General features: G+C 48.0%; 1 protein-coding gene across 2 annotated transcripts in view; it reads right to left on the bottom strand.

The window, feature by feature from the left end:
- The window catches only part of LOC119270797 (soluble inorganic pyrophosphatase 4-like), a 74,553-nt gene extending 52,083 nt beyond the window's left edge, over nt 1-22,470 (bottom strand). The window contains exons 1-3 of one of the 2 annotated variants that reach the window (XM_037552852.1): nt 21,678-22,470; nt 21,490-21,571; nt 21,195-21,363 (exon numbers count right to left, since the gene is read on the bottom strand). In XM_037552852.1, the coding sequence (XP_037408749.1) occupies nt 21,321-21,363; nt 21,490-21,571; nt 21,678-22,260 (708 nt within the window). In that variant the 5' untranslated portion in view covers nt 22,261-22,470 and the 3' untranslated portion in view covers nt 21,195-21,320. Of the gene's footprint in view, nt 1-21,194; nt 21,364-21,489; nt 21,572-21,677 lie in introns of those variants that run through there. The other variant, XM_037552851.1, reaches the window with a different exon arrangement.
- Nucleotides 22,471-22,545: the final 75 nt, after the last annotated feature.

Here is a 22,545-nt window from a genome sequence, read left to right as displayed (position 1 = left end):
TTGTCCATCAATAAAAATCTCGTTAGTGGTTCCCGTTTATGTCGAGATGGTTTTAAGTTGGTTTTCGAATCCAATAAAGTTGTAATCTCTAAGTGTGGACAATTTGTTGGAAAAGGCTATGAGTGCGGAGGCTTGTTCCGCCTATCTTTGTCAGATATTTGCACTAAAGTTATTAATAATGTTTGCCACAATAATGAGTCTGATATTTGGCATTCACGACTCTGTCATATTAACTTTGGTTGCATGACGCGGTTAGCCAATATGAATTTAATTCCAAAAATCTCTACTGTCAAAGGCTCCAAGTGCCAAGTATGTGTGCAAGCTAAGCAACCTCGCAAGTCCCATAAGACTGCAGAGGCAAGAGACTTGGCGCCACTTGAGCTTATACATTCTGATCTTTGTGAGATGAATGGCGTGTTGACAAAAGGTGGGAAGAGATACTTCATGACGTTGATTGATGACTCCACTAGATATTGTTATGTGTATCTTCTGAAATCAAAAGATGAGGCTTTGACTTTCTTTAAAAACTATAAAACTGAGGCAGAGAACCAACTTGATCGAAAAATTAAACGGCTTAGGTCCGATCGTGGTGGAGAGTATTTTTTCCAATGAATTTGATCTGTTTTGTGCGGAACATGGTATAATCCATGAGAGGACGCCTCCCTACTCACCCCAGTCAAATGGGGTAGCCAAAAGAAAGAACCAAACTCTAACTGATATGGTTAACACCATGTTAGACACTTCGGGTCTATCCAAGGAATGGTGGGGGAGGCGCTAATGACTGCGTGTCATGTCCTAAACCGAGTTCCCACAAAGCATAAGACCATGACTCCATTTGAGGAATGGGAAAGGAAAAGGTTGAAACTCTCTTACCTACGTACTTGGGGTTGTTTGGCGAAAGTCAATATACCAATTCCCAAGAAGCGCAAGCTTGGACCAAAAATCGTGGATTGTGTTCTTCTGGGCTATGCTTTTCATAGCATCGGCTATAGATTTTTGATAATAAAATTTGAGGTATCCGACATGCATGTTGGTACGATTATGGAATCAAATGATGCAACTTTCTTTGAGGACATATTTCCTATGAAGGATATGTCGAGTTCATCAAATCAGGAGATACCTACTCCATCTAGTGAGGAATTCACTGTAATTCCTGAACCCACCATTGCGATGGAACACGTTGAGAATCCTGTTGAGGGTAACAATGGAACTCCTATGAGGAGTAAGAGACAGAGGACTGCAAAGTCTTTTGGTGATGATTTCATTGTGTACCTCGTGGATGACACACCCAGGACTATTTCAGAAGCCTATGCATCTCCTGATGCTGACTACGGGAAGGAAGCTGTACGTAGCGAGATGGATTCCATCTTAGCTAACGGTACCTGGGAGATCACTGACCGTCCTTATGGGTGCAAACATGTAGGATGTAAGTGGGTGTTCAAGAAGAAGCTTAGACCTGATGGTACGATTGAAAAGTACAAGGCACGGCTTGTGGCCAAGGGTTATACCCAGAAAGAAGGTGACTACTTCTTTCATACTTACTCACCCGTGGCTAGACTGACCACAATTCGGGTGCTACTATCACTGCCTGCCTCACATGGTCTTCTCGTTCATCAAATGGACATTAAGACGGCTTTCCTCAATGGAGAGTTGAAGGAGGAAATTTATATGGATCAGCCATATGGTTTTGTAGTACCTGGTCAAGAAGGAAATGTGTGCAAGTTATTAAAGTCTTTATATGGCCTTAAACAAGCTCCTAAGGAGTGGCATGAGAAGTTCGAAAGAACATTAACTGCTGCCGGCTTTGTAGTAAACGATGGTGACAAGTGCGTGTACTATCGTTATGGTGGGGGCGAAGGAGTTATTCTTTGTCTGTATGTCGACGACATATTGATCTTTGGAACCAAACTTGATTTAATCAAGGAGGTTAAGGATTTCTTATCTCGCTGTTTTGAGATGAAGGATCTAGGAGTAGCTGATGTTATCTTAAACATCAAGCTGTTGAGAGATGAGAATGGTGGGATCACACTGCTTCAGTATCATTATGTGGAAAAGGTCTTGAGTCGTTTTGGGTATAGCGACTGCACGCCTTCTCCAACTCCATATGATGCTAGTGTGTTGCTTCGAAAGAATCGACGGATTGCTAGAGATCAACTGAGGTATTCTCAGATTATTGGCTCGCTTATGTATTTGGCGAGTGCCACGAGGCCTGACATCTCTTTTGCTGTGAGCAAGCTGAGTCAGTTTGTGTCAAAACCGGGAGATGATCATTGGCATGCGCTTGAGAGAGTTATGCGCTATTTGAAAGGCACCGCGAGCTATGGGATTCACTACATCGGGTATCCAAGGGTACTGGAGGGTTATAGTGACTCAAACTGGATATCTGATGCTGATGAGATTAAGGCCACAAGTGGTTATGTTTTTTCACTTGGTTGTGGCACTATTTCCTGGAAGTCTTGCAAGCAGACCATTTTAACGAGGTCAACTATGGAAGCAGAACTCACAGCACTAGACACCGCCACTGTTGAAACAGAGTGGCTTCGTGAACTCTTGATGGACTTACCTATGATTGAAAAACCAATACCCCCTATCCTGATGAACTGTGATAATCAAACTGTGATCGTCAAGATAAACAGTTCTAAGGACAATATGAAGTCCTCAAGGCATGTGAAGAGGAGACTAAAATCTGTCAGAAAATTGAGGAACTCCGGAGTTATTACGTTGGATTATATCCAAACGTCGAAAAACTTGACAGATCCCTTCACAAAGGGTCTATCACGTAATGTGATAGATAATGCATCGATGGAGATGGGTTTGAGACCCACCGCATGAGTTGTCCATAGTGGTAAACCACTCTATGTGATCGGAGATCCCGCGAAGTAGAAGTGGGAGACAAGCTGTTGGTCAGCTGGGAGGAGAGTATCCCTATATTAATTATCCCACTCCGTGAAGATGCAATACTCTCCTGATCTGCATGGCAGGTTGATACTTATCTTAATGTGTTCCAAGTGGCTTATTCGGGTAAGCAGAGATGTTGTCCTGCAGAACATCTTCTGAGGAACACACCTATATGAATTTGATTGTTAACGTCGCAGTCTGTCAGAATTGGGTGTTCTCTAATAAATTCATGAAAGGCCCTGGAGTATGACGTATACGCTCCACCCGCGGGGAAGCCTTGCGGCAGCCCAGTATCGGTCAAGAATTTGTGTGAAACTAGTTTCACAGAAAACTTGTAGTTCAAGGCATAGTCCACTATTCAAGTTGTGATCTAGTGTAGCATAAATTTCTAAGTGGAAGTTCAACTTCACAGTCTCCACTAAGCATCGATATATAAAACAATGTTTTGGAACTAAATGATGAGATGTGCCAATGAGACTTTGTGGGGGATTGTTGGAATTTTGCTAGTAGGCCTTTGGCCCAAAGCCCAACTAAAATTCTGAAATTCTCTTGGCCCATTCATGCATACATGTGAGTGGAGTGAGTGAGGCTAAAGTTTAGTCCCACCCGGAAGTTGAGAGAGAGTTGCACCTCTTTATAAGGTGAGCTCTTCTACCACTTGTATGAGCATGAGAAGAGGAGACTTACACGCGCGCTCCTCCTCCTCGCTCGCCATGCCACGCCTCGTCACGACGCGCCGCGCCGCGCCGCGGGTTGCGGGATTGAGCCGAGCCGAGGACAGAGCTATGCACGTTGTCTATATTTTTGCTGCATGGGAAAATTAATGAGTCATTAATTAATAATTAACGGATGCGTTAATTACTGAACCGTTTCCGATTCTTTTGGATCGTGACGACTCGGACATGGGGTTTACTCCCACGACCTACCCGGCCTGCACTATATAGTCAGGCAGACGTCTACCCTAGCCACAGCCGCTTCGTATGGTTTCTCACCACCATTCCAATCATTGCGCCGCCAAGCAAGTCTTCTCCATCCCTCCTTCCGGCGTGCACCGCGAGAAGGGACAGCAGGCCTCCGGAACCCCGCCTCTCGTGATCCTGTACGGGAGAGGGGCGATCAGGTTTTTGGGGAGCGCACTCGCGCGACTGCTGGCAGCGACGACTTCGCGAACGATGACTTCTTCCCCGACCTCGGCAACCTCGTCCTCGACGACATGGGCGACAACGTCAACGCCGGCGGTGCTGCACCCGCTGCACCGTATGTGATTCTATCCTTCCTGTTCGAGATCGTGGTAGAATTCATGCTTCTAGTATGTGCCTAGATGTGATATGTTCATCTGCTATGCTAGTTCGCATGATTAGTTTAATCTCTGCCGCTGTGGTCATGATTTATCTTCTGTTTATTCGGATTAAATCTCGTAGTAATTTGCTCATATTTCCAACAGTGTTCACTTCCTGGACTCCGCCGAGAAGAGACCATCACGGTAACACACACCGTTGATTCATTTTAATTAAGTTAAGGTTCAAGTTATCTACAACCGGACATTAACAAATTCCCATCTGCCCATAACCGCGGGCACGTCTTTCGAAAGTTCAAATCCCTGCAGGGGAGTCCCAACTTAGCTCATGACAAGCTCTCACGGTCAACGAAGGATATACCTTCTCCCGAGACATTCCGATCAGACTCGGTATCCCGGTTCTACAAGACACTTCGTCAAGTTAAAACAAATCCAGCAACACCGCCCGAATGTGCCGACAAATCCCGATAGGAGCTGCACATATCCCGTAGAGCGCGAACCTTTAGCTTGTGTTCCATCTCCGTTGCAGCCTTGAGCTTCTTAAACGCTTCAAACGCCTCATCTTTAGATTATAGGAGAACGACCCACATATATCTCGAGTAGTCATCTATCACTAGGAATAAATACTTCTTTCCTCTGTGAGTTGCTGGGGTGATAGGGCCACATAGATCACCATGGAGCAGCTCGAGTGCATCACTTGCACGATAGGTAGAATGAGCAGGGAACGGACTGCGGTGTTGTTTTCCAACCAAGCACCCATCACATACTCGATCAACATGGTCGATAAACGGCATCCCCGATACCATCTCCATCTTCGACATCTTCTTCAAGGCGTAGAAGTTGACGTGTCCAAATCTAGCATGCCATAACCACGAATCATCATCACTCTTGGCGAGCAAACACTCCGGTTGAGATTGATCAAGGTTGAGGATATAGAGCCTGTTCCGCGTGCGATTCACACGGGCTAGCACGTTTCGGAGGTTGTCGAAGATCGTCATCACTCCGTTCTCAATATCCACCTTGCATCCATTCGCATCAGACTGCTTCCGCGTGTTCACACCACTCAACGATTAGCTAGGTATATAGGCCTATCTCATGAGGGTCTTCGTCTTCAAAAGAGACCAATAATTCTGCTTAAGAGTAATGCACTGACGCTCCTAATCGATGGCAGAATGTGTTGCTTGTCGGTGGCCTTCCTTAATCTCAACTGAATGATGCATGCAATGATAAAACATAGAACCATTGTTTATTTTTCACCCGACCCGTCGACTCGCAAAAAATAAGATAAATTGAAACCACCTATATTCGAAATGCAATACACCAGCACTCCACACGATCGATCCAGCAGTATGAGGAATCATAATCAGCATATAAGGACCAAAGGAAGTTCCCATGATCTGCTTATTGTTTTCTTCACATCGTTAATGGATGATAATATACAAGTCCTCTTCCATATTCAGAAATGTAACTTGATAAAGTACTTGCAATCATGACGCCTTTTAGCTCAGCTGGTCAGAGCGCATGTGTTAGACTGACGTGATAACCAACTACACCATGAAACCTTTATCACATCTTGTTTTCATCACTTCAGATCTTCTTTATTATTATCCTTTAACGACACTGACGGGATCTGTAGTATATGATTCCTCATACTGCTGGATCATATTACTAGCTGTCTCCGTTGAGAGAGACCTCTGTCTGTCGACACAAGAAGTGGTCGGGATCGATGGAGAAAAATATCTCCAATTATGCTTGCATGCATATGACAAACTTTCTATATCTATATCTATACCAGTATAACAATGGTTGAGATAGTTGGCTCTTCTCCGGTGTGTCCACGGGTTTGCCTTAGTTTGTTTGTTGATGTGAAGTCGAAGTTGCAACGGCGCGGCCTTGTGGTGTAAGATGACTGGTTGCTGGTGGCATGTTTGACGATCTTCCGTAGAGCTAGTTGTGCCTGGTTTTGTCCTTTGTAGCTCTCCGTTAGAGTTGGAGTTGTGTTGTTTGGTCGTGGGTGGTTGAGTTTTGGCGCAGATATTCATACGACTCCACATGTCCTTTGTAGTGTGGATTGAGACAACGATTGCCTACGTTGAAGTCGGTGTCATTTGCTCAGGGTTTAGGGATGACGATGATGCCTCTAGGGCAGAAGTGATGACACGATGCCGCCTGTGTGCTGTCTCGGCGAGACTCTCTTTGGATGGGTGTGCATGGGTATCTGTGTGTGCCCGCTCAACAGTTGTGATGGTTTCGGCCAGTTATCATTAATAACTGGGCAATCCAGTTTTCGCTCGGTTTTTTTCTAATTAATCGAGCAACTTTTTTTTTTCATAATGAATGTAGGAATCCGGCCAATTCGATAAATAATAATCTTTGTGATCCGTTGCTGCAAGACTTCTAGTAGTTCCTTTCAAGCTATCTTTGTCATGAAGAGGACTCGCTTTTGTTGATTATTTTCTTCAAAGTATCAGATCTTTCAATTAGAAATCATATTACATAAGGTAGTTGGAAAAAGAATGGCTTTTTTTTTAAGTAGCCAGCAATTGCTTGTTTTTCATTGGCTTAGCAGGAGAGAGCGACAAAGATGTTTGATAAAATGAACGGTGAGTGATGGAGAAAAACAACAAAGAAAATCATGGAGTATCAAGTTGATATCTCACGGTACATGCCCAAAAGGGTACTCTAAGCATGCAGCTCCCACAATTCTCCATTGCTCCATGGCTTCCTTTTATCACCTGGCCACTACTACTGCCTTAATCAAGGCTTAAGACGACTGTAGCTCGATCATATACTATCATATATTGTCAGGACCCCGACTCGATGTCACATCGATCTAGCTGGTAACACCTCATATCACTTTGCGACCTCACGCACGGTATCCCCACGGGTGTCGTCTTACCTTTTCCCGGGACCGTTTGCGCCTTTTGGCTCACGTATATGATAGTGTCGCTAGCATCCATATGATAAAGAGCCCGGGCTGACATGACTAGTCGTAAACCCAAAGTGGCACAGACTTACAGGAACAGGCATCCATGACCCAGCTTCGAACGTGTCGGTCATCAGCAAGTGGGTCCGGGCTGTAGCACTGGGCTAGCAGGACTCCGGTAAACCGGGCTGTAGCGGGCTAACAGGACTCCGGTACTCAAAGCGTGACATTTCTCCGAAGGGACAGACACAGGAACGAAGAAGGACACATGCCGGCCAGCCTAAGTGTTCCAGAGCAGTAGCAAGCTACCATGGCTCAGTGGTAACACTAGGAGACATTTCTCGGTAAGAGAGGCTACCAAAGATAAACAACTAGATAGTCAGATCCCACACATACCAAGCATTTCAATCATACACACAATATGCTCGATATGTGCAAATACAACGAAGCATCACAACATGACTCTATGACACAAGTACTTTAATTAAGGCTCAGTGAGCCATACATAACATACACAAAGGTACGGGTCTCACGACCCCACATACAAGTCATACAGTCATACAAACCAGCAGCGGAAGTAACTTGTCTGAGTACAGACAACTAATAAAATAAAAGAGGCTTGGAAAGCCTAGCTATACTACGTGGTCCATCACAAGCTCAGGGTCACCACCTGGGTCTTTAGCCTACTCGTTGATGTCAACGTCTACATAGAACCCATCAGAAGGGGTTGCAGCGTCTTCTGTAAAATGTAGATTATAGCAACATGAGTACAAAGGTACTCAGCAAGACTTACATCAGATCCTACATACATGCATAGTATCAAGAAGGGTTGGTGGAGTTATTGCAGCAAGCCAGCTTTGACTCTTGGCTAGACTATCCTACGATACTCCAACTTGAAATGGTTTTGCGCACACGAGTCCACTACTCACCAATTCAATACACTACCGAGGATCCACCTCCGTCTTCCTACGGAAGAGCCATCCTCGGCACTCACACTTATCTTGAGGCTTTTACCAGTTTCCATTTACTTGTCTATGAACTGTATAGGCAACCAAGCAGTCCTTTACCGCGGACGCGGCTATTCGAATAGATCATGTTAACCCTGCAGGGGTGTACTTCTTCATACACGCTCTCACCACTTACCGTCGTTTACACGACATGTACTCGGCAACCTTCAAGCGGAAGCCCAACGTGGGTGTCGGCCACGACCTACCTAATCACCTAAGCCTCCAGTCCAGGTTTATCGCCTATTCAGGTTCCATCCGCAGGGAGTCCGGCCGAGGTTTCCCATACGGCCCCGAACGATGTGAACAGGGTTCCCGAGATACCTAACGGGTATTCGGTACACCGTGCCACGTACCTACCGCATCACAGCCCACCCCTACGGTCAGCGCTGTCCACGGCCTCCAGTAGGCTACAAACACCAGAAACTACTTGCAACTCCTGGACGGAGAACTAGGGTGAATAAGAAGCCGAGAGGGTCCATTGGTTTCGGGCCCAATGCATGGTAGTAGCTGATTCTTAAATCACATATACAGATCTCAGTGCTTAAGGTCGGCTTCAATGAAACAACCCACCATGTACTCCTACATGGCCTCTCATCGATACCTTTACCAAATCGTGTTCACCACACCACTCTCATTACCGACATAAACATTTCACTCTAGCCCATCACCCAGATGAACCAGACCTGACACGACTCTAAGCATAGCAGGCATAGCAAGGTAGGAACAACACATACATATGGCTCAATCAACTCCTACACATGCTAGTGGGTTTCATCTAGTTACTGTGGCAATGACAGGTCATGCAGAGGAAATGGGTTCAACTATCGTAGCACACAGCAGTTTGAAACGCGTTGTCTTAATGCAGTAAAGGAGAGCAGGAGCGAGAACATGGGATTGTATCGATATGATCAAATGGTTGGTTGCTTACCTGATGGTTCGATGCACTGATATGGTTCTTCGTTAGGGTAATCACGGTACTCCTCGGGGACAGAACCTGTCGCAAAGGACATCGATACACAAGCATCACCAAACAATGTGCAACAATATGATGCATGCATGAAACATGGCAATATGAGTGTGTTGGGCTAATGCAACTAGAACCAGAAGGGTTTGAACAAATTTGAATCAAAGATTCAAATTTCAAATTCAAACATGGCCTTTTAAAAGTGCTTTTCCTTGTTCTGCTTAAAACATCAATTTAACTTGTTTGATCATGCATGAAAATAGTACAGATGGGTAGATTGGATTTTTCTGATCATTTTTCATATATAATTTGTCCAATTTGGAGTTACAGAATAAAAGTTATGAATTTTTGAAGTTTAAATAATATTCTGGAATTTCCTGATTTAAATTAAATCCAGAAATATAATTATTGCGCCAGCATGACGTCAGCATGACGTCAGTGGTCAACTGCGGCTGGCTGAGGTCAAACCTGACGTGTGGGGCCCACACGTCAGTGACAGGGGGGGTTAAACAGGATTAAATTAATCCTAATTAGGGATTAGTGGCGCTGGGGCCCACTGTCAGTGTCAGGGGGGGTTGACTAACAGTAGTTTAGCGCTAATCAAACCACCTGGCCGACAGGGCCCACGCGTCAGTGACCCTGGGAGGTCAAACCCCAGGTCGGACAAGTCAAACCCCACCGGCGACTTGACGCCGGCGAGGTCCGAGACGGCGGCGAAAGTGCTTTTTGCCATTCCGGCAACCAAATGGACGGCGGAAGGCATCTACGTGTTGCTGAGGTTGAGCCGCGACTATTGGTGGTGGTGGTTGGGCTCGGGGTGGCCGGAGTTGACGGCGGCGAGCTCGTGAGCGGCGGCCGGAGTTCGGGTGCGGTCGGAGTCGGCGTTGCAGGGTGTTAGAAGAGGTGTTGGTGCGTGCTACGTGCTCCTGGTGAGGTGTGGAGCACGATGGTGTGCTCGGTTGGGCGCTACGGCGACCGTGGCCACGACGGCGACATCGCCGGCGGCGTGGAGCTCTCGGCCAAGGTGGGGCTAGGGCCTAGAGGTCGAAAGAGACCAGGGGAGAAGGGGGAAACGATCCGGGGGCTCACCGCGGTTGCAGTGGGCGTCGAAGCGGCTCGGGGACGCGCCGGAGACGACGAATTCGACGGCGACGATGATCGGAGCCCGAAGAGGGGAACGGCGACGTGGCGGCGATGCAGGGCTTCCGGGGAGCTGTGGAGCGGTGGGGAGGAAGAGGGGGTCGTGGCGGAGCTTCTGAGCTAGTCGGGGGAGCGAGGGGTGGCCGGAGACGGCTGCTGTGGCGAACGGCGGCGAGTGTGGTGTTCGGCCGTGTGAGAGAGAGAGCGAGGGAGAGGAGAGGAGAGCCGGGGGAGAGTGAGAGAGAGCAGGGGGAGAGGCGTGGCGTCGTCCAGGGCATCGAGCGAGGAGGGGAGGGCAGGCAAGCAGGCGAGCAGGTGGCGTGGCGCGGTGGCGCGCGCGCGCCGGCCACACTCCCCTCCCTCTGTCGGGACGAAGACGACAGAGGAGGGAGGTGGGCTGGGCCGGCTGCCGGCTGGGCCAGCCAGCTGGCTGGGCCGCACAGTGGAGGAGCCCAGGTAAGCTCCTCCTGTTATATATTTTTCTGTTTTTTAATTTCTGACATTTGTTTTGATTTAAATAATATATTAAATCATTTATTTAACTTATGCCAATTTTTGCAGGAGCTATTTATATTATTCCAGAGCTCTTTTATAATTGGCATAATATTTGGGCATATATTAATATATATAATTAATATATTTCCAATGCAAATATTTATGCATTAATTCCAAATGCCCAAAATAAATGTCCATGAGCCACTAAAAATATTGGTTTGATTTTTATCTCTGTCCAATATTTTCAGAGAGCAACATGAGCATTTTCTTGGACCCTTTTGGAGAAATTTTTATTTGGGTCATTTTCAAAATGGTTCTGAGGGTTTCACAAATCCCCATTTCAAGTTTCTGATGAAAGAGTAAACATGATGCAACACTCTAATGCATGACTAGCTAGGGTGTGACAACTCACCCCCACTCAAAAGAATCTCGTCCCGAGATTTGGGTTCCTCCGGGAAGAAGGCGGGATACTCGAGTCGAAGACGATCCTCCCTTTCCCAGGTTGCTTCATCCTCAGAATGGTGCGACCATTGAACTTTGAGAAATTTGATATTATGACGCCGGGTGGTACGTTCGGCTTGATCGAGGATACGAATGGGGTACTCTCGATATGCAAGATCATCTTGAAGATCAAGCGTTTCGTGGTCCACTTCACGGATAGGATCCGAGAAGCAACGCCTGAGTTGAGAAACGTGGAAGACATCGTGAACTCTGGAGAGGTGCGGAGGTAGTTCCAACTGGTAGGCAACTTCTCCTCGTTTGGCAAGGATGCGAAAAGGTCCAATGTAACGAGGAGCCAATTTGCCTTTGATACCGAAACGATGGGTTCCCTTCAGAGGGGTGACCCGAAGATAAGCCTTCTCGTCAACCTCGAAAGTCATAGCCTTATGTTTTCGGTCATATTGACTCTTTTGACGAGATTGGGCTGTTTTCAACTTTTCACGAACGATACGAACTTGCTCTTCTGCTTCCTGAATCATATCCGGGCCAAAGAATTGTCTTTCCCCGGTCTCTGACCAGTTAAGGGGTGTTCGACACCGTCGTCCATAGAGAACTTCAAAAGGGGCTTTACCCAAGCTAGATTGATAGCTGTTGTTGTAAGCGAATTCGGCAAATGGAAGGCACTTCTCCCAGTCCATTCCGAACGAGATAACGGAGGCTCGAAGCATGTCTTCTAGAATTTGGTTGATGCGTTCCACTTGACCGCTCGACTGAGGGTGGAAAGCGGTGCTAAAGGAGAGACGGGTTCCCATAGCATTTTGGAAACTTTCCCAAAATCGAGAGGTGAAAAGACTTCCTCGATCCGAGTTAATTTCCAAAGGAACACCATGGAGGGACACTATTCGGGAGATGTATAAGTCTGCCAGTTGACTAGCGGTTATACTCTCTCGAACAGGTAGGAAATGGGCTACTTTGGAAAGACGATCGACCACGACGAAAATAGCATTATTCCCTCTCTTGGTCCTGGGAAAACCGGTAATGAAATCCATACCAATTTTATCCCATTTCCATTCAGGAATAGCTAAGGGTTGAAGGGTGCCAGCAGGCCGTTGATGCTCTGCTTTTACACGACGACAGACGTCGCAATTTGCAATATACTGAGCAATTTCTCTCTTCATCCTAGTCCACCAGAACCTCTGGCGTAGGTCCTGATACATTTTAGTACTACCGGGATGAATGGTGAGAGGAGATTCATGAGCTTCCTTAAGGATCAATCGCCTCAGGTTTCGCACTTTGGGAACCACTAGTCGATTCCCGAAGTATACGACCCCTTGATCATTAATGGAGAAGCAATTCGCAATTCCTTTCTGGATGTTTCTCTTGATGCGGGAGATTCCCGGATCTACCTTCTGTGCTTTGATAATTTGATCCGTAAGGGTAGGTTTTGCCACCAAGGTGGAGATAAAACCTTGAGGAACAATGTGAAGGTTAAGCTTCCGAAATTCCTCATGGAGAAGCGGTTGACTTTGTTGTAACATCAGATTGTTGCAATAAGATTTACGACTTAGCGCATCAGGCATGACGTTGGCTTTCCCTGGGGTGTAGGTTATTCCTAAGTCGAAGTCGGTGATCAATTCAACCCAACGTCTCTGCCTGAGATTCAAATCCGGTTGGGTGAAAATATACTTCAGACTTTGGTGATCAGTGAATATTTCGCAACGATTACCGAGGAGGTAATGTCGCCAGGTCTTAAGTGCATAGACTACGGCTGCAAGCTCTAGATCATGAGTAGGATAATTCTCCTCATGTGGGTGCAATTGCCGTGAAGCGTAGGCAATTACGTGTCGATCTTGCATGAGAATGCAACCTAGTCCTTGTCGCGAGGCGTCGCAGTAGATAACAAAGTCCTTGGAGAAGTCTGGCGGTACCAGTACGGGAGCAGAAGTCAGGCGTCTTTTCAGTTCCTGAAAGCTGTGCTCACATTGTGGAGTCCATTCGAACTTCTTATCTTTCTTGAGGAGTTCGGTTAGAGGTTTAGCAACTTTGGAGAAGTTTTCGACAAAGCGACGGCAATAGCTCGCTAAGCCTAGAAAACTCCGAACTTGCTTGACCGATTCAGGTGGAGTCCAGTTAAGGACGGCTTGAACTCGCTCAGGGTTAACAGCAATACCTTTACCAGATATTACATGACCCAGATAGGTCACTTCTGATAACCAGAATTCACATTTAGAAAATTTGGCATAAAGGCGATGCTCTCGAAGTTTCTGCAACACTAGCCTTAGACGTTCGGCATGTTCTTCCTCGTTCTTGGAGTAGATGAGTATATCATCGAGGTAAACCACGACGAATTTATCCAAATACTCCATGAAGATTGAGTTCATTAACCGAGAAAAGGTGGCTGGAGCGTTGGTTAAACCGAAGGACATGACGGTGTACTCGTATTGGCCGTAACGAGTAACAAAGGCCGTTTTAGGAATGTCCCCGTTTCTGATTTTGATTTGATGGTAGCCCAACCTCAAATCCATCTTGGAGAAGACTGAGGATCCAGCGAGCTGATCGTACAGGTCGTTGATCCTGGGAAGCGGATATTTGTTCTTGATTGTGACCAAATTGACAGGTCGGTAATCTACAACCATCCGGTCCGTACCATCCTTCTTCTTGACGAATAGGACGGGGCAAGCCCACGGAGATGAACTAGGGCGGATGAAACCCTTTTTCAAGGATTCATCGAGTTGTTTCTTAAGCTCGGCTAGTTCTAGGGGTGCCATCTTATAAGGTCTTCTAGCAATCGGAACGGTTCCTGGAATGAGGTCTATTACGAACTCAACATCCCTGTCAGGTGGAACACCTGGCAATTCCTCTGGAAAGACATCCGGGAAGTCACGGACTACCGGAACGTCCTCAAGGTCTGGCAAAGGGCTGGCGTTAAGAGAATATAATTGTCGCTTGGCTATTCGGGTCAAGACATTGACTATCTTCCCCGAAGGATGGGTGAGTTGAACAGTCCTAGAGAAGCAATCAATTTGGGCATGATGAGCTGACATCCAGTCCATACCCAGAATGATATTAATATCTGAAGATTTAAGGGCTGTCAAAGATGCGAGGAAAACAAGTCTGTCGACTTGGATTTCGTTTCCATGGCTTACTCTAGAAGTTTGCCATTTGGATCCCGGAGTTTGGATTACCATAGAGGTTGGCATATCACCGAATGCGATGTTATGCAAGCGAGCATAATTTTCAGATATAAAAGAATGAGAGGCTCCTGTATCGAAAAGAACAGATGCCGGGTGGCAATTAACAAGAAGCGTACCGAGAACGACGTTGGGATCCTCTTGAGCTTCTTCGGCAGAGATACAGTTGACATGGCCACGTGAAGCGGTGACCGGTTTAGCATGAAACACTTTCCCTGTCGGCTTGCCACGGCCAACAGCCTTAGCAGATTGATTGGGGTTGGTCTGGGGGCATTCACGCATATAGTGAGCAGATTCCCCACACTTGAAACAAGTCACGGAACTGGTACGTGGAGGAGCATTATTGGTTGGACCTCCATAGGGCTTGGCCGGTGCAGACTGTTGAACGGGGCGAGGCGCCTGGAAAGATGGCCTCGGTGTGAACCTGGGTGGCAGGGCGGTGTTGGGTACCCACACGCGGCGCTTCTGAGGACCAGCACCGGATGAGGAACCCATATCACGTCCATGCTTGCGTGTTGCGTCATAGTCAGTCTGACCAGTTTCAGCACTGATGGCTTTGTTGACAAGTTTCGAAAAAGATGTGCACTCATGCAGACGGAGGTCGCGGCGAAGCTCAGGACTAAGGCCCTTACGGAACCTTGCTTGCTTCTTGGCGTCAGTAGACACTTCCTCAGTTGCATATCGTGCGAGATTACCAAACTCCCTGCTATAGGCATCCACAGAAAGTCGGCCTTGGGTGAAACTGCAAAATTCTTCACGTTTACGGTCCATGAGACCCTCCGGAATGTGATGTTCACGGAAAGCCTCGCTGAACTCAGCCCAAGTTGTGACATGGCCCGCTGGGCGCATAGCTCCATAATTCTCCCACCATAGACTGGCGGGGCCATCAAGATGATATGCAGCAAAGGTGACCTTGTCAACCTCAGCTACTAGCGCGGAACGCAGCTTGTGAGAGATACTGCGAAGCCAATCATCAGCGTCGAGAGGCTCGACGGAGTGGTGGAACGTGGGTGGATGCAATTTGATAAAATCACTGAGTGACACCGCGTTAGCCCTCTGATGGTGTGCTGTATTCTGTTCAATACGCTCCAACAAACGGTTTGTCTCCCGCTTGTTTCTCTCAGCTTCCATCATAACCTCGGCTAGTGAAGGAGGATGAGGCAGATTTTCATTCCTGGCTTCACTGCCTTCGGCCTGCTCTTGAGAAGCAGGGTTAGCGCGCGTGTTGACCATCCTAGGTAAACAAGACAATGATTTAGTCAGGATGATAAAATTCCGACATAGGATAAAAATGCAAGGAATGACTCGAAATGCAAGATGATCATCCGTATGACATGGTAGATACAGAAACTGCTTCTTTATTCCATCGTCATACACACCATACAGGGTTTAGTACAAGACCAAACAAGTACTATTACGGTGAAAAGAGGATTACATCTCATCGGAGACATTCCAAGCTCCTATACATTATTTTTCTACATCTCCGGAAAGAGTACAACTAGGTCATATCCCACGAGTCACGCAGGACGATAGACGACACAGCTAGTGCAAACTAGTGATACTACCACTAACTCAGACCGATCCGTAGTAGTCCTCGTAAAAGTCACCTCCATAGCCTGGAAGTTCAACATGATCATCCGGAAACAGACGGTCTCGCGGAGCTTGTGGACCATAGGGGCTAGGATGAGGTCGTGGACCGACAAACGGTGGCCTGCGGGGACCGCGAGGTGGGGTGATGCCTCCTACATCACGCCAAACCATCACGTCTGGCAGAGCAGATCTCACAGGATAGAGATCGCGCATATCTGAACATCCAGCTTGCACCGCCGGTGTGAACCGAGTCAAAGTAGCCCAGTGATCAGCACGGGTATTGAAGAGCTCTAACCTTAAGGCCCGATTTTCACGGTCCTTATCCTCGAGCATCTCAGCAGTGGTGCGAGTCCGTGAATCCTCCTGAGTGGGGTCAGCATAAATAGCCTGGAGATACCCTTGTGCTCCCGGAAGTGATCCTGGCATATACCGGAAGTCAGAGTCCCGAAATAAACCAGATCTGACTCGCATAATGGTCATCATAGAGTAGGCGGCGTCCTGCACAGCCATCTCAATAGTAACCCCGAGTCCATAGGAGCAGTGAAGAGACTCGGTGGATCCAGGATAAGATGGAAATATCCTGACAGTGCAGAGATACTGGCTTTGATTAAAATCTCGGAATTGCTCTTCGACCGTGTACTCGGGATACCAACGATATCCAGCCTCAGTCATTACCCTGACCAACTTAGCAGTATGGCCGGGTACATCTAGGCATCGAGTCAGGCGAACCACTTGATTGAGGTCGTGAGTGGCCATCTGAAAGCACAATCATAATGCAAAGGCATTAGAATTTCTAGCAAAATTTCGGCAGCATAACAGCTGTAAATGCTCAAAAAGGATTTTGAGACATTTGACAAAGGATTTCGTACACACTCAACATCATCATATCAAAGTTCTGAAACCATTCTGGCAACATAATGTGGTAGTAGATCTGAACTAGGCTTGTAACCACCAAACTTATAAGGTACTACTGATTAGTAACTCGTGATCCTGATAGAGAGAACAGATCCTAATTCCTTAACCCCCGGTAGAAGAATGGACTGACTCAGATCAGAAGTCATAAGGTATAAGGAGTAAAAAGAGCCTTACGTTCCATCCCACAAACAATTCCCCTACATATAACTAAAGAATTTCTAGACTCAACATCGACCAGTTTGGCTTGAAGAACCTACAGGCAGTCCGGCTCTGATGCCAACGCTGTCAGGACCCCGACTCGATGTCACATCGATCTAGCTGGTAACACCTCATATCACTTTGCGGCCTCACGCACGGTATCCCCACGGGTGTCGTCTTACCTTTTCCCGGGACCGTTTGCGCCTTTTGGCTCACGTATATGATAGTGTCGCTAGCATCCATATGATAAAGAGCCCGGGCTGACATGACTAGTCGTAAACCCAAAGTGGCACAGACTTACAGGAACAGGCATCCATGACCCAGCTTCGAACGTGTCGGTCATCAGCAAGTGGGTCCGGGCTGTAGCACTGGGCTAGCAGGACTCCGGTAAACCGGGCTGTAGCGGGCTAACAGGACTCCGGTACTCAAAGCGTGACATTTCCCCAAAGGGACAGACACAAGAATGAAGAAGGACACATGCCGGCCAGCCTAAGTGTTCCAGAGCAGTAGCAAGCTACCATGGCTCAGCGGTAACACTAGGAGACATTTCCCGGTAAGAGAGGCTACCAAAGATAAACAACTAGATAGTCAGATCCCACACATACCAAGCATTTCAATCATACACACAATATGCTCGATATGTGCAAATACAACGAAGCATCACAACATGACTCTATGACACAAGTACTTTAATTAAGGCTCAGTGAGCCATACATAACATACACAAAGGTACGGGTCTCACGACCCCACATACAAGTCATACAGTCATACAAACCAGCAGCGGAAGTAACTTGTCTGAGTACAGACAACTAATAAAATAAAAGAGGCTTGGAAAGCCTAGCTATACTACGTGGTCCATCACAAGCTCAGGGTCACCACCTGGGTCTTTAGCCTACTCGTTGATGTCAACGTCTACATAGAACCCATCAGAAGGGGTTGCAGCGTCTTCTGTAAAATGTAGATTATAGCAACATGAGTACAAAGGTACTCAGCAAGACTTACATCAGATCCTACATACATGCATAGTATCAAGAAGGGTTGGTGGAGTTATTGCAGCAAGCCAGCTTTGACTCTTGGCTAGACTATCCTACGATACTCCAACTTGAAATGGTTTTGCGCACACGAGTCCACTACTCACCAATTCAATACACTACCGAGGATCCACCTCCGTCTTCCTACGGAAGAGCCATCCTCGGCACTCACACTTATCTTGAGGCTTTTACCAGTTTCCATTTACTTGTCTATGAACTGTATAGGCAACCAAGCAGTCCTTTACCGCGGACGCGGCTATTCGAATAGATCATGTTAACCCTGCAGGGGTGTACTTCTTCATACACGCTCTCACCACTTACCGTCGTTTACACGACATGTACTCGGCAACCTTCAAGCGGAAGCCCAACGTGGGTGTCGGCCACGACCTACCTAATCACCTAAGCCTCCAGTCCAGGTTTATCGCCTATTCAGGTTCCATCCGCAGGGAGTCCGGCCGAGGTTTCCCATACGGCCCCGAACGATGTGAACAGGGTTCCCGAGATACCTACCGCATCACAGCCCACCCCTACGGTCAGCGCTGTCCACGGCCTCCAGTAGGCTACAAACACCAGAAACTACTTGCAACTCCTGGACGGAGAACTAGGGTGAATAAGAAGCCGAGAGGGTCCATTGGTTTCGGGCCCAATGCATGGTAGTAGCTGATTCTTAAATCACACATACAGATCTCAGTGCTTAAGGTCGGCTTCAATGAAACAACCCACCATGTACTCCTACATGGCCTCTCATCGATACCTTTACCAAATCGTGTTCACCACACCACTCTCATTACCGACATAAACATTTCACTCTAGCCCATCACCCAGATGAACCAGACCTGACACGACTCTAAGCATAGCAGGCATAGCAGGGTAGGAACAACACATACATATGGCTCAATCAACTCCTACACATGCTAGTGGGTTTCATCTAGTTACTGTGGCAATGACAGGTCATGCAGAGGAAATGGGTTCAACTACCGTAGCACACAGCAGTTTGAAACGCGTTGTCTTAATGCAGTAAAGGAGAGCAGGAGCGAGAACATGGGATTGTATCGATATGATCAAATGGTTGGTTGCTTGCCTGATGGTTCGATGCACTGATACGGTTCTTCGTTAGGGTAATCACGGTACTCCTCGGGGACAGAACCTGTCGCAAAGGACATCGATACACAAGCATCACCAAACAATGTGCAACAATATGATGCATGCATGAAACATGGCAATATGAGTGTATTGGGCTAATGCAACTAAAACCAGAAGGGGTTGAACAAATTTGAATCAAAGATTCAAATTCCAAATTCAAATATGGCCTTTTTAAGTGCCTTTTCTTGTTCTGCTTAAAACATCAACTTAACTTGTTTGATCATGCATGAAAATAGTACAGATGGATAGATTGGATTTTTCTGATCATTTTTCATATATAATTTGTCCAATTTGGAGTTACAGAATAAAAGTTATGAATTTTTGAAGTTTAAATAATATTCTGGAATTTCCTGATTTAATTTAAATCCAGAAAATCAATTACTGCGTCAGCCTGACGTCAGTGTGACGTCAGCAGGTCAACGGAACTGGTCCAGGTCAAACCTGACAGTGGGTCCCGCATGTCAGGGTGATTATTTTAATTAAAACTTAATTAAAACTAATCCTGTTTAATTAGCAGGGCTTGGCCCCACCTGTCATTGACTCAGGGGAGTCAACCAGGGCCCACCCGTGGTCAAAGTGGATGTCGGCTGCCGGCGTTTAGTCGCCGGCGAGCCCGACGCGGCGGCGGAAGTGGTTTTGGTCATTTCGGCCACCAGAGGGGCCGCGGAGACCACCGGAGTGGAGCTGAGGCCAACCCGCAGCTCTTGGCGGGGCCCGTTGGGGTCGGGGTGGCCGGAGTCGACGGCGGCGAGCTCGGCTGCGGCCGCCGGGGTTCGGTCGTGCACGGGAACGGTGCTGGAGCTCGAAGTCGAGCAAAGCGAGGCGCTAGGGATGCTCTACGGGGTCTTGCGAACTCGTTGGGCTCGCCGGGGTGACCAAATGGTCACCGGAGCTGCGTCGACGGCGAGCTCGGCGACGGCGGAGGTTCGGCCGTGGTGAGGAGGTGGCTACGGTGAGGGAACGAGGGGAAGGAGAGGGGGAAACGGTGGCGTAGCTCACCGCGGTTGCAGTGGGCGTCGAAGTGGGCTCGGGGACGCGCTGGAGACGGCGAATCGACGGCGACGGTGGTCGGAGCCCGAAGAGGGGAACGGCGACGTGGCGGCGATGCAGGGCTTCCGGGGAGCTGTGGAGCGGTGGGGAGGAAGAGGGAGTCGAGGCGGAGCTCCTGAGCTAGTCGGGGGAGCGAGGGGTGGTCGGAGACGGTGGCTATGGTGAACGGCGGCGAGTGTGGTGCTCGGCCGTGTGAGAGAGAGAGCGAGGGAGAGGAGAGGAGAGCCGGGGGAAGAGTGAGAGAGAGCAGGGGGGAGGGCGTGGCGTCGTCCAGGGCGTCGAGCGAGGAGGGGAGGCCAGGCAAGCAGGCGAGCAGGTGGCGTGGCGCGGTGGCGCGCGCGCGCGCCGGCCACACTCCCCTCCCTCTGTCGGGACGAAGACGACAGAGGAGGGAGGTGGGCTGGGCCGGCTGCTGGCTGGGCCAGCCAGCTGGCTGGGCCGCACAGTGGAGGAGCCCAGGTAAGCTCCTCCTGTTATATATTTTTCTGTTTTTTAATTTCTGACATTTGTTTTGATTTAAATAATATATTAAATCATTTATTTAACTTATGCCAATTTTTGCAGGAGCTATTTATATTATTCCAGAGCTCTTTTATAATTGGCATAATATTTGGGCATATATTAATATATATAATTAATATATTTCCAATGCAAATATTTATGCATTAATTCCAAATGCCCAAAATAAATGTCCATGAGCCACTAAAAATATTGGTTTGATTTTTATCTCTGTCCAATATTTTCAGAGAGCAACATGAGCATTTTCTTGGACCCTTTTGGAGAAATTTTTATTTGGGTCATTTTCAAAATGGTTCTGAGGGTTTCACAGATCCCCATTTCAAGTTTCTGATGAAAGAGTAAACATGATGCAACACTCTAATGCATGACTAGCTAGGGTGTGACATATATATGTAGGTATGGATGTAACACAAAACAAGAATGTAATGTACATGCATAATTTTTTCGCCAACATGGATTCCTGCAGCAGGTGGCAAGCATCACCAGATCACCATCCATTAGGCAGCATCCTCCTCCTATCTTCTCAGGCCCTCAACAATGTAAGTAGCATAAAGATCCCTACAAAGGAAAACGACCCAACATTAGCTCAATTGCATTTGCATATGACTCAAACAATTCGTTCCTAATTGCTCATGTGGTGAATAACACATATGTTGGTAGTGGAGGAGGAAGGACAGAACTGACATGGAGTGTTGGATGGCCTCGTAGGCGTCCTCTGACGGCAGGAAGTCGTTGACGGCCACCTCCTTGTTCTCGTTCTTCTTGTCTGAATCCCCCAATCAATCAATCAAAGAAACACATTCAGAAACAAAAGAAAACACATTCCCTTGTGACGAATTAACCTGATCTGATCAGGAGTATGAATGACTTACAGTCTTCGAAGAATCGCCTGATTTCGGCGAGCCGGTGGGGAGGCAACTCCTTGATGTCGTTGAAGTGGCGGTACTCGGGGTCGTCGGCGCTGACGGCGATGATCTTGTCATCGGCCTCGCCCTGGTCGATCATGGGCATGAGTCCGATGGCTTTGGCGCGGAGGAAGCACCCCGGGACGACGGGCTCCTGCATGATGACGAGGACGTCGATGGGGTCGGAGTCATCGCAGAGGGTGCGCGGGATGAAGCCATAGTTGTGCGGGTAGACGACGGAGGAGTAGAGCACGCGGTCCACCTTGATGAGCCCTGTCTTCTTGTCCAGCTCGTACTTGACCTTGCTCCCCTTGGGGATCTCGATCACGCAGTTGAAGATTGTGGGCGCGTCGGGGACGATCTCCAGGTCGTGCCACGGGTGGGCGGCAACGGAGCGGCGGGTGATGGAGGAGAGGATCCGCTCGTTCAGCGCCGGCGTCTTGGTCTTGGGGGCTGTTGCGGCTGTGCCGTTGCCGTTGCCGTTGCCGTTGGTGGATGGGTCCTTGGTGATGGCGGCGGCAGGGGGCGTGACTTCTTGCGAGGGGGCCATGGATGGGATGGTTGTTGCGGCAAAGCGAAGTGTGCCTAGCGGGCGGTGGAGAAGAGAGGAGACGCTGCCTCCACTGCCTGCGGGCTGCCGGTGCAGGGCCAAAAAAGAAGATGATGATGATGAGACGGTGTGATAGTGGAGAAGAGAGGAGACGCTGCCTCCACTGCCTGCGGGCTGCCGGTGCAGGACCAAAGAAGAAGATGATGATGATGATGATGAGACAATGTGGTAATGGAGAAGAGAGGAGACGCTGCCTCCACTGCCTGCAGGCTGCCGGTGCAGGAC

Source organism: Triticum dicoccoides, chromosome 3A (assembly GCF_002162155.2).
Source record: "Triticum dicoccoides isolate Atlit2015 ecotype Zavitan chromosome 3A, WEW_v2.0, whole genome shotgun sequence".
Lineage (NCBI taxonomy): Eukaryota > Viridiplantae > Streptophyta > Magnoliopsida > Poales > Poaceae > Triticum > Triticum dicoccoides.
Note: the sequence above shows the minus strand (reverse complement) of the source record. Positions and strands in the feature narration are given on the sequence as shown.